The sequence below is a fragment of the Myotis daubentonii genome, chromosome 14, assembly GCF_963259705.1.
Source record: "Myotis daubentonii chromosome 14, mMyoDau2.1, whole genome shotgun sequence".
Classification (NCBI taxonomy): domain Eukaryota; kingdom Metazoa; phylum Chordata; class Mammalia; order Chiroptera; family Vespertilionidae; genus Myotis; species Myotis daubentonii.
Window position 1 is genome coordinate 16,083,991 of NC_081853.1, and position 13,189 is coordinate 16,097,179.

Here is a 13,189-nt window from a genome sequence, read left to right on the forward strand (position 1 = left end):
TTCGGTCCTCCGCTTCCCCTAGTCTACTGTTGATACTTTCAATGGAGTTTTTCATTGCAGCTATATCACTCTTCATTTCTTCTTGGGTCTTACTTAGGTTGTTGATTTTTTCATCTGTTTCTTCTAGCTTCTTCCATATGTTATCGATTTTTTCATCTGTTTCTTCTTGCTTCTTGCAGAGGTTGTCGATTTTTTCCTCCATCCGGTTTATGCACTCTAGGATCCTCATTCTGAATTCTTTATCTGTCATGTTGCATGCCTCTGTATTACTTAGCTGCTTTTCTGGAGAGTCCTCCTTCTCTTTCCTTTGGGGGTTTCTTTGTCTACCCATGTTTGATCTCACTGACATATCTAGACGTTGAGTTGTTCAGTGGTTGCTCCCTTGGTGGCAGTGACTCCTTGGTCTGTGGTTGCTCTTCGGGCGGTTGCGGTAGCAGCTGCTCTTCAGTTGTCAGCAGCTCCTCTGGTGGGTGCTGTTCACAGCTGTGGTGGCTCTTCCGGCTGGTGGGGCGAGGTTTCACGTACAGCTGCTGTTCCTCAGCAGAGGATGAGGTGCTCAGGAGGTTGCTGTTGCTTGGATCTGCTGCGTTGATTTAAAGGCACAAAATACAACACAACAAGGCACCACGTACCAGGCACTATACACAAATATATTCACGATATTAATAACCCCAATTAAAGGTGACCACCTGAATTAAGAGAATTAGGGGATAAGGAAGAAGGAAGAGAAAAATATAAAAGAGAAAAAGGAAAAGAAAAGTAGGGACCAAAAAAAGGGAGTGCAAAAATGAAATTGGGAAAATGGAAGGGGGAAAATAAAAGCGAGAAAAGAAAAGAAAAAAAAAAAAGAGCGAAAAGAGAGAATGAAGTGGAAGAGGGAAGAGACTTTTTATATGAGGAGAATACTCCTATAGAACAGCCATTAATCCCAACAAATTCCAGCAACAGCTCCCTGGATATGAATGCAAACTAGAAACAACCAATAATATAACGATGAAAATAGAATGGTGAACACTAATCCCAAAATAAAATAAAGAAAAAATAAAATGGCACTTTAAAAAATGGTAAAATGGTAGCAGTAATAATACTGGTTAAAAATAAGAAGGTAGTAATTAAAAGGGTAAAATCAGGTGATGGAAAAAGAAGAAAAGAAAGAAAAAAAAAGATAAAAAAAAAAAGGAACAGAAAAAAAAGAATGGAAAAAAATTGGTTTCTTAGTTAAAAAGTGAAAAAAGAAAAAAAATTGCAGTAGTGGAGGTCCTTCGTTTCTTCTATTCTTCAGTGTGGCTCACCTTAGACCTTCCAGGTATTCAGGAGAGTGTTGAGTTTCCCTGCGATATACTGTTCCTCTGTGTTGTAAACCACAGTCCTTATTTTAAAGCATGCCGCATTTATTTCCCAGACTGCCTTATTTTGTGTTTAGCAAAGAGTCAGTTTGTGGGTCAGCCTCTGGGTGGCAGTGTTCTGGGGTTGGCCTCTGAGGCTATAGGGCCTCTCTGTCCAGTGGAAGTTCACTGCCCAGAGCTGACTGCGTAATAGTTAGTTACCGGCGCTATGTTGTTGCTGGGATTGAAAATCCCCCTATAGGCCAGACCCTGTTAACTCCCAGGGACTGATCAGGTTATCTTAATCCTTGATCTCGTACAGGGTGGAATCTGGGTGTGGCTGTGCTCCTTGCCTGGGGGCTGGGGGGAGGAGACTCACTCTCAGGTGCCGGGGTCCGGCCCCAGCGGGTCCAGTGGTTCCCAAAGGTGTGGACGGAGTCGGCGAAGAAGGAAGGACACGGAGACAGTGTTCAGTTGATCAGCAGCCTAGCTAGGATCTCCAGCCCGGATCTCCAGCCAAGTTCTGGTCTCGATCTCCAGAGAGGTTCTGCTTAGGATCTCCAGCCAGGTTCTGTGGCCATGTTCCCTCGCTAGGTTCTCCAGCCAGGTTCTGTCTGAGATCTCCAGCCAGGTTCAGTCACTAGGTTCTAGTCAGGTTCTCTTGCCAATTTCTGTAGTCAGGTTCAGTTCAGGATCCTTTGCCATGTTCTCTCCAGCGAAGTTCTTCTCTCTGTAGGTTCTCTGTAGGTTCTGTCTTCTTGGCTCTCTTCTTAAGTTCTGTCTCTTAAAATCCCATTTAAAAATTTGTTAAGCAATTCAAATAAAGGAGCTTGTTTTTTTAGCAACTGCTTGTGATTATTAATAATGTAAAAGTTCCAACTTTAACCATAATTTCTATGATTACATGTTTTGGGTTGCTTCTCTGAACATATTTAAAAATATCAATACTTCTGAATTTTTATTTTAACCTGAACCTGGTTGAGCAGAGTCAATGGCAGGTGATGCTATTATCCTTTAGTTGTTTATGTATTACTGACTAATAGTAGGGAAAGAACCCTGATCTTCAAAACAGAAATGTTTGGTATTCTAGCAGCCCCTTGTAGAGTTATTTATAGACCAGTTAATGGGAAATCAATTTTATTCGTCTTTGAGTTTGTCTTAAAACAACTGTTTCTTGTTTTCCCTTATTTAAAAAATGCCAAAGCGCTTAGCATTTAGTTTCCCACCATTACACTTATTTGATGATCACAAATTTATGTTAATTTAGTTTTTATGCTCAAACGGGAGAAAAAAATCTAATTGCAGGCCTCTAGCCACCACCTCTGTCTCAACAGTGGTGCTTATGGTGGACATTTATTGAGCAGTTGTATGTGCCAGAACGCTGGGTTTTGTGCTTTATGGGAACTTGTTCACTTACTTAAGCATCTCATGTGGTCTTTGTGTGAACCCTGTAAATTAGTTATGATTATTATCTCCTGTTTAAGGATGAATATTTTGATGCTTGGAGTACTTAAGTAGTTTGTCCAAGGTCACGCAGACTGTAACAGGTAGATGTAGGACTCAAAACCCAGCTCTTCACCACTCCTCTTGGAATCCCTAGGAAGTTTAGGGATTTCCCCCAGATCACATAATTGGTTAGTAGCAAAGTTGGACTTAGAAGGTAAATCTTTAACTCTAAGCTCAGCACCATATTCTGATACTGTGCCACCTAATGGTATTGGACTGTAATGAAAACCAGAACTCCTTGCTTATGAAAGCAGCTGCCAAGAGGGCTTTCCCATGGATGCTGTTCCCAGTGTTATGAATCTTGGCACAATGTCACATGCTATCAACCTAAGTGGGTTCCACAGTTATCTCTGACAGCACGTCTGCCCTAGGAACCCAGGGTCCCCGCATTTTGGTGCTTTTAAGAATCACCCAGTGTCCTTATTCTATCCTGAAGGAGAACGCCCAGGACCATATGCCCAAATATTAATTTTTTATACTTTTCTCAGTAGAGCAACTCTTCCACAGCACACGGAGCCATGTGTTTTCCGCCAACGTCTGCTGTTCGTCTTTTCACACACATGAAGGTTTGGAGCCATGAGGAGTTCTGTGCGTCCTGCCTACAGGATTATGGAAAAAGGGATCAGAGAACCTGCCCTTAAAATTTGATTAGAGACAAACTGGGAAATGACAAATAGGAAAATAAAGTCACAGAAAAAGTAGAGCAGGCCAAGTTGTCTGCAGAGAGATTCCGTTTTCTTTGAAAGAGTTATGTTAAGCCCTTGCTTGAGAAGCCGTATGGATTTATTAAAAAGAAGTTCAAGACTTTTGGGTATAAGCCAATTCATATTTTTATATAGCTCAGAGATGGTTTTCATAGCAATGAAACCATAAACTGCTTTATAGTACAAAACTTTATCATTTCTTTGTTTTTTCCTTATAGTGTGGAAAAGAGCTTAAGGTCACAGATTTCTCTCCCCCCCCCCCCCAAATCTGCCAGGAACTCATATTTTCCATATTTGGGGATAAGACACAGTAGATTCTAAACATCTGGCTAGTCCCTATTTATATAATTGTGTGTTCCATGTACATCATATGAATATATATATATATATATATATATATATATTTTTATATATTTATATATTCATTCTATTTACCTTTCTGTGCTATAGATATTCTGAAATCTGGATTAGATTCTGACTCCAGTAGCAATTGGAGGTCACCCTCCTAAACATTGGCTAAGGCAAAGGATATTCCCCCTCCTCTTTCAGATAAACTCAAGTGTGGCTTAGTTTCTTTAATTTTCATGGTTCTCCTTTTCTTGAGCTTTTAAGAGTTGTGCAAAATGAAGTTCTTAGAATTGGCTGGAGGAAACCTCAATTTTAGACACTGGCCCGTATCAACTAATGATGTGATTGCAGTCCAATCCCTTAAGCCTGCCCTATTTATTCCCTTGTGGAGTGTACGTGGTGCTGGCAGCTTCGGAGCAGTGTTGTCAGCCGAGTGACCTGGTGGATGTGAGGCATTTTTAGTTTTGGAGGACAGAACGGGGCAGAGTAATCTGAGGTCAAGGACACACTCCCCCTCCCCACCATTTCCTCACCCCCAACCTAACAGCAAAGCAAAGAGGAACGGAAACCCATTCTCCCTCACATTGTTCCCCTGTGCCAACTGACTGGCAAGACAATTTCCCCTTTGGTCCTTTCATCTTCCTGCCCATATTGTACTCTCTATTTATTGAATACCCACTATGTGCTAGATTTGGGGGTATAATCCAATTTTGGCCCAGAACCTGCCCTTGAGAAGCTCACTTTCTCTTTCTTTCTCCTGGAGATTACTTTTGTTTGTAAGCACAACAATACTTTGAAAGATATATTTGCTTCTATCTGCCTGTTGCATACTGGGAGGGCCTACCAGAAAATGTAGCCTACCATAATACCAGAAAGGGAAGTCATTGTAACCTCCTTTACTGTCTGAGACTTGGAATCAGTTGGACAGACTAATCTTTCCAGCTCCCATTTTGTTTACCTGTGTTTAAAGGGCAGACCAATGATTTTAAACCATTTTTTTTTTCTGTGGACTGAAGATGAGGCTAGTCTGTACTCTCCAGGGCAGAGTTCAAAGCATGTGATTAAGTGTGGAGGGCCAAGGTTAAAAAGAGCTGGTTAAAGGCTGGGTATCCTGATAAATGTGACACATTCTATTTGTTCTCCTAGTGGACTGACTGGAAGGAGCAGCCTGTATGCCCATTGTCACACCTGCTTTGCTTTCCTCCGTGATGTCCTCAGTGGCAGGCCATGGAGAAAAGGGTTTGCTTTCTGAGCTTTGATTCTTCGAGAGTCACTGGAGATGATCTCAGAATCAGGGTGGGGAGTAAAAAGCTTTCTGAATACTCATCCAACCACTGCCTCACTTTTGTACTTGAAGAGAATTTTTTTGCCACCTGTCTCACCTGTGCCACAAGTGCTGAGTTGACAGCAGTTTGACTGGGACACAGGTACGAGGTCGGATCATGTGGTGATGTCCTTCCTGATGTAGGTGGACATTGGAAGGGCTTCTGTTTCTAGTGGTACAGTGGAGTAGAAGCCATAGAAGGAGTGGTCGAGGCTTTGGGAAGTTGAGACTGTGGTGATGACTGGGAGATTCCAAGAGATGGCCCTAGAATCCAGTCTTGCAGGTTGCTGGTTTGTAGGTACGTACCTGATGTAGGTAACAAGCTGAAATGAATGTTCTTTTTTTTCCTCCCCCCCTCCCCCCGGTACAACAGCTTTATATTACATATAATCATTGCCTTTCCTCTCCAGAGATGGAAAAAACGGTTGAAATGAATGTTCTTGATTATTGATCCAGTGGGGTTTGGGTGCCTGCCGTAAGAGAAATGGGCTTTCACAGTTGAGAAGGGGAGTGATTCAGCCTGAAGGAACTGAATAATCTGGGAAGGGGGAATTGAAAACTGTGCATCATTTTTCTTAATTTTTGACCCTCAGAAAAGGTCTTCAGCTTTGCAAGAGATTTCCCTTTATTGTTTATGATCTTTAGAGGTAGTTTTTATTGAGTTTGTGTTCCAATAGCTAATTCTAATTAGCTAACAGTCAAATTCCAAGGACTTAGAAAGGAGGTCTCAGTAAATTGTCCCTGTCCTTGTTGTGTCCCATGCTACTTAACTATTGGACAGGACCCAGTGATGTATAGGCGAAACAATTTAGGTTATTGCTTGTTCTGTCTCTAACACAACTGCCATTTCCTAAGTTGTTAAAGTAGAGAGCCACCCCCTTTTTGTCTACCCTCAGGGTTATTGGAATACACACCAGGATGGAGCCCAGGAACCCAGAAACGGAGATGTTGGCTTTGGCAGTGTTTGTGTGTTTTTGCACCTGACATTTAACCTGTGTGAACTGATTTTCTCATTTGTGAAATGATGTCAACATGTAAATCTTTAAGGTTTTTTTGAGCTTTAAGAGTTCTGATTCTGTGTCCTCAGCCCGGCAGGTGGGTTATGTCTTTCAGAATGTGGGTTTCTGTTGCTGTTGTCACAGCAGCATATTCTACCCTATCCTGACTGATACAGTATAAGTGATTACTCTGTACTTCCTAGAACTTTATATGTACTGTCTTAGCTAATTCAATTCTCACAATAACTCTTTGTGGTAGGAATTATCACGGATATTCACTGCATCTATACATTTCCACTGAAATTCCTAGAGCATAGGGGTCAAGTACTCACTTTCTCACCCATGTGCCACAGTGCCTCACAGGGTACTGATGGGGAATAAGCAACTGGTACATATTTCATGATGGCCTTTATGAATTATTTAAAAGAAATATAATACACCACTTTCCTGCCCAGGTGGCTCAGTTGATTGGAGCGTCACCCCGTACACCAAAAGGTTGTGGGTTTGATTCCTGATCAGGGCACAAGACTGGGTAGGAGGTTCAATCTCCGATTGGGGTGCATACAGGAGGCAACTGATTGATGTTTCTCTTTCTCTCTTTTTCCCCTCCCCTCTCCCTAAAAATCAATAAACATATCCTTGGGTGAGGCATATATAAAGTATAACATTGAGTAGTTTTTTAGTATATTCATAAAGTTATATAACCATCACTACAATAAAGTTTAGAACATCATCACCCCCAAAAAGAAACACTTTAGTAGTAACTCCTTATCTCCTCCCTATCCAGGCCCTGGCAACCACTAATTTATTTTCTGTCTCTATATATTTGCCTATTCTGAACATTTACTATCAATGGAATCATGCAATAACTGGGTTCTTTCACTTAGCACATTTTCATCTATGTTATAACATGTATCATTATTTCATTCTTCCAAGGGGTTCTCTTCTCACATTGGTAATGATTTTGTTTCTCTGGTGTTCTCCCTGTAATTTTGGTTAAAAGGGTGACCTGGAATTAGGTGTGGGTGCTTCTGGGGTATTGTGCTTTTCTCCATGGTAATACACCCAAGACTCACTGTGTCAGGGAGATTTAGGAAAAGAAAAGGTGGAACAAACCTCACTTTAAAAAAATCACATTTATCAAGCATCAGTACTATAGATTGTGTGTAGCTTATGGGTCTTTGCTGTAAGAAGAAGTTGTTTTTCTTTTTCTTTTTTTCTCTGTGAAGGTACTTTATGTTGATTAAGTTCTTTCTGTTAAATATCCTTTGCTTGCACTGGACTTTTCTTTGTGTTGATTTCCTGCTTCATTTTTTTTTTTTTCATTTCCCATGCTGTTCAGTTGCTGGATGCCAGAAGAACCAAGGTTTGTCCACTCTTTGCAGCTCGCTTGTTTTACTCTGCACAGCCTCACCTCCCCATGTGTTTGACTGTCTGTCTCCGTCTGCCTTTGTTCCCTTTGCTTGCAGATGCAGTAATCCTGTTCACTAAACCTGTTCACAGCTTTATTTGTAAAAATAAAGTCCTTGTTTGTGTCTACCTGTAGTGGATGCTATTATTTTCATTTTTAAGTGGACATGCATTTATCATGGAAAAAAATGGATAGTAGAATAAAGAACCCCTTAGGAAACAAGGAATACTGAGTCTGGAGCACTGTGGGCATAAAGAAGGTGTGTTGTGAGTTTCCCTCTAACCCTTCCCACTTCCTAAATTAAAACGGTAGACTGCAATTTCCCTCGTGACTGACACTGATCTACTGTTTCTGTGTATGTGTGCATTTCTTTTCTCCTACGACATTGAGAAAGCCTCATTGAATTAACTACCCCTCTCCATGTGCTGTCCCATGCTTCTGAAGTCACCCGGAGGACTTCACGCTGGCCCTGTGGACCTCATGATTAACATTCCATCTTCATGGTGCGGGACCAGCACAGAGCCCTTGGCGTGGCCATTGACTTTTCTCCTTCTGTCTCCTCTCCTGCCCCGTCTTTCCATCACAGCACCTGCAGTTGACAATCCAGGCCCTTCAGGATGAGCTGCGAACCCAGAGAGACCTCAACCACCTCCTGCAGCAAGAGAGCGGCAACCGCGGCGCCGAGCACTTCACCATCGAGCTGACGGAGGAGAACTTCCGGCGGCTGCAAGCGGAGCATGACCGGCAGGCTAAGGAGCTGTTCCTATTGAGGAAGACCTTGGAGGAAATGGAGCTGAGGATCGAAACGCAGAAACAGACCCTCAATGCCCGAGACGAGTCCATTAAAAAGCTGCTGGAGATGTTACAAAGTAAAGGTTTGCCGTCCAAAAGTCTGGAGGAAGAGAATGAAAGGACGCGGCGGGTGGCCGAGGCCGAGTCTCAGGTCAGCCACTTGGAGGTGATTTTAGACCAGAAAGAGAAGGAAAACATACATCTGAGAGAGGTAAGAACATCCCCTTTATTGTCCCAAGGTCATATTTTACGAGTTAAGGTTTGTTATCAAGTTGTTTTCACAGGTTGGAAGACATCTACGGCCTTAAAATCCCCTTGGTCACCTGTTTTATAACCTTCCTGTCTGCTTATCACCTTCAAGCTGGAATTTTGCATTAGTTTGTTTTCTCTGCTCACCACACATATGTTCCATTATTATTTAATATGAATTCAGGGTCCAGGCGTGTGTAGCACGTGTCAGCTCTAAGGTGGTTTACGGCTGCTTTCCCACAGATGGTCGTTGTTTCGGGGCCTTTGTACAGTACTGTTTAATTTTAGATGTTTACCAAAAATCATCACTCTAGAGGAGCAAAATGAATAGGTGATTAGCAAAACAATAAACCTAACTATTTTTTTTATAGCTGAACTGAGGGCAGACTTTTCAGAAAGCATATGGATAGTTCTGGAAAGCATGGTAAAACGTGCGGAGCACTTTTGAACGTTTAGATTGACGATAATCTTTGTTGCTTGCCCTTGCATTCATCCAGGACTGAGTGCTCCATGTTTTCTATGTGTGTTGCACTTAGTGGGTTAAATCCTTCAAAGTCTTTCAGAAGCAGCCTCTCTGGCCGGCCACCACCATTGAATGTTGGGATGCTCATGTATCTGAGAATATGTGGCTGGGTGGAGCTTAGATAGAAGGCGGGTGACAGCTAAGGCTTGACATTTTTACAGCAGTTCTTTGCCACTATGATGGGTTTCTATTGCGAAAGGACCATGTAAGCAACTTGCTGTGGGAGACACAGACCTCACAGAAAATAGTAGCCAGTAAAATGGGATGAAGTAAATTTTCAAATTATGCTACAGCAACAAATCAAAATTCCAAAAGATAACTTGCTTCTAGGCCAAACTAGATTTCCTGGCATTCTATACCTGCTCAGATGGGCAGCCTTCCCATGAGTCACTCGTTTCATTGTTCAGAAAAAATGGCTTTCATGTTGGGACTTACTAATACAGAAGCTCCCAGGGGTTTTCTCTGATATAGAGTGTATTTGCTTGTGTTCTCAGACTTAATGTCCTCAGTGTTCATTCTCTCTTGTTTTGTTTTTATGAGACTTAGCAATATGCTTAGGAAACCACATGGCTTGGGTTCACATGGAGATGCTTAAAAAGGTGTTTTGTTGGACCTGGTCTTCCTGTTCATATTCCAAGAAGGTTGGTTGTGGTGAGCAGACTTCTAAGATGGCCCCAATGATCCCGAACACCCTTGTGTAATCCCCTCTCCTTGAGTATAAGTTGAACCCAGTGACTTGTTTCTAAACAGCGGAGAATGCCAAAGGTAATGGGATGACAGTGACACTTCCATGATTAAGTTACATAAGACTGTTACTTCCATCTTGTTAACAGACTCTATTGCCTTCTATCATGTGGGGATGTCCTTGTGGTAAGGAACCAGGGGCAGCCTTCAGCCAATACCCAGTGAGGAACTGAGACTCTTACTACAAAGTCACAAAGAACTGAAAACTGCCAACAACCACTTAGTGAGCTTGGAAGTGGATCCTTCCCCAGTTGAGCCTTCAGATGAGATGGGAGCTGTGGGCTGACACCTGGACTAGAGCTTTGTGAGAAACTGTGAAGCAGAGTACCCAGCTAAGCTGTGCCTGGTTTCCTGATCCACAGAAACTGTGAGATAATAAATGTGTGTTGTTTTAAGCTGCTGAATTTTGGGGGTAATAGTTATATAGCAATAGGTAGCTGATACAGTGGATTAGAAGCTAGTCTCTTCCTGCCTTACTCCATAGACTTTCCATATAGTTTACAAAAGAGAAGCAATAATCATTGGCATGTTATCACTTGCATGTAGAGTGACTGTGGATTTTGAATTTTGGTTGTGTCATCTCAACATTCTGGTTGGTAGATTGCTGTACTTGAAAAACACAGATGGTTTGCTTTCGGTGCCAAGGGGTCATGTTGCATGTACAGCAAGCCTGTGGTGCCAGAGAAACTCCCATCTGCAGCATTGACCTTCACTCTATGTTGGAATCTTGGGGTCAGGATAAGAGTCACTCTTATTCTGTTATCAGATTCTGCTCATTGGTGGCACTTAATAGATGGTTCCTTGAGTCTCTTGTGTGGATGCCTCCATTTAAATAAATCTAAACTAAACTTAGTATGTGTTTTATGAGGTTAGTTGGTCCTCACAATGGTCATATATGGATATAGATCATGTTTAGAGCCTTAAACACCAGTCTGAGAGTTCACAGAAAATGTAGCCCAACACATCCAACTAGTTTCCTTGAGTATCAGACCAGGCAGTGGGTAGTCCTTATTTTGACTCATAAAAAGGGAGAATGTGGAAAAAATATCTCTCTATAAAAATTTTATTTTAGAGGCAGCTGATCAAATGATTCTCATTATTGATGTTTCTTTCACTCTCCCTTTCTTTCTAAAATCAATAAAAAAATTAAATTTTTAAAAATGTTAAACTTCAACTCAACAAACAAAACTTGGAGGCCTGAAAAGACCCTTCCCCAGAGAAGACTTGTACTGTCTTGTGAGAGCCATATGTTTTATTTTCTGGAATTTTGTGAGCCTGCTTTTAAACCATTGATAACTGAAATTGGTCATGGTGGGAGTATTTACACCATGCAAATCGGTAAAATGCTACCTGCACTCCCCCCACCTGCCCCATTCCTGCAAGCCCATTTACCAACACATCTCTAACTAAATGCCATTAAATGTTTGTCCATGATACAGCAAGAAGAGGCAAGTTAAATAGTGTCAGAATTTCGAATGCATTAACCACATCATTCATCAAAAGTTTTCAAAACTGTCTAGATTGATGATCATGTGTCAGGCATTATAAAGAATGATTTATGTGATTCACATCTAATTCTCACAGCCACCTCATTCATTCATTCATTCACTCACCCATCCATCCATCCATCCAGCCAGCCAGCCAGCCAGCCAGCCATCCATCCATCCATCCATCCATCCAATGAATACGTATTTGAGGATGTGTTTTGGGATAGAGCAATGATAAATGATAACGTTTGACTACATGGTGCTTGTATTCTATTGGGTTCAACTAGTATACAAATACCTATGTAACAGTTAAACAGAGAAGTATCAGGAGGAAAAGAAGAGGATGAAGAACTAGTGACTTGGGTGGGGCCAACTTCATATTGGTGGTCAGGGAAGGCCTCTTGGAGGGGGTGTCATTGTGAACTGAGATCTGAGTGACAAAAAGGGACTTGCTGTGGGAGACACAGACCTCACAAAAAATAGTAGGCAGTAAAATGGCATGAAGTAAATAAGGCTCTCAGCAGACAGTTGCTTTCATATTGGAAGACCCACACCTAAGAGCTAGCTGCTATTGTTTTGACCATTTTTACCTGGGGAAACTGAGGGACAAGTGATGTTAAGAAGCTTGCCCATAACTAACAAGTGGTTATGCTGGTATTCGAATCAGGCTGACTTCAGAGTCTTAGCTACTGGACCATTTCATTATATCTATTTTCTAGAAAAAATCTTTCTCTAAGAGAAAATAGACTGCAGGGCCAAATAAATGTGGGAAAATGCTGGAGTCATAGAGTTTACTGCAAATATGCATCAGTCATTTCCAAGGAGGGGACTAGGGAAGGCAGAACTTCTCACACTTATCTTGTTTGACTTGCTTTTCTCTGTTGCACTGGTGTTCTTTGTGAAACACCTTGGAAAAGTGCTATGCTAGAAAATAAAAATTGTGCTCTTAATTTGTGACCTGCAAAATGTGTAATAATATACAAAGAGTTGTCCCCCATGGCCACATAACAGTAATTTTCTCCATTAGTTGTTCCAGAAGGTAGTTTATTGTAAGCTGTTTCTATATCTCTACTGAGTTTTAGAGTGTTCTTCTGTTAGGGAGTTTCTTTATTTTTGGTTGAAAAATGTGGCTGACTGCTTTTGATATTAAACCAGTAAGAGTAACCCAGCTGAATAAAGAAGTTGCCTGACCTTGGTTAATTTAAATGAATCTAAAATAGGATTTAAAATATACTTGCAGTTTTAAGTTCAGTGTGTTCCTGATTTCTTTTTCACTTTGCACGGTTCGACTCTGTTGGGGCTAGATGGCGTAATGCTCGGGAATAGAGATCTAGTGGTTTTATGATTCATTTTTAGGCAAAGGTGTTGGACCTCGTATAAACCCACCTCCTGGAGTACTGGCCTTGTGCAGCCTATTGTTTCAGGAGATTTTGAGTTGGCAGGAATTGCATACGGGAGAGTCAGATTGCTTTAGTGTCTCGTGTTTCGGTGGTCTGGAAAAGGCTGAGGGTGAAACCACTTCTGTGCCTGGCAGGAAACAACAACAGAAAGATTATGATCTCAACTTATTTGGAAGACCAAGATGATTGCCCAAGAACTACAACGGATGTGCTAATGTGAGCTGAAGTGTTGGCTGAAATGCAGCATTACTCACTGGTGTAGTCTGATGCTTTTGCATCCAGGTTGATTTGATCAGACATTGTTTGATGTAGTAATAGTTTACCTTGTTCTCTAGCTTTTTCTGCAGAGAACATATTGTTCCATGTAAAGGTTTTAGT

The 13,189-nt window shown here is 41.5% G+C and overlaps 1 protein-coding gene across 4 annotated transcripts in view; it reads left to right on the top strand.

The window, feature by feature from the left end:
• ERC2 (ELKS/RAB6-interacting/CAST family member 2) overlaps positions 1–13,189 on the top strand; it is a 906,943-nt gene that overhangs the window by 154,463 nt on the left and 739,291 nt on the right. For all 4 annotated transcript variants that reach the window (XM_059663256.1, XM_059663255.1, XM_059663257.1 and 1 more), the window contains exon 3: positions 8,203–8,619. In XM_059663256.1, coding sequence (XP_059519239.1) covers positions 8,203–8,619 — 417 coding nt within the window. The remainder of the gene's footprint in view (positions 1–8,202; positions 8,620–13,189) is intronic.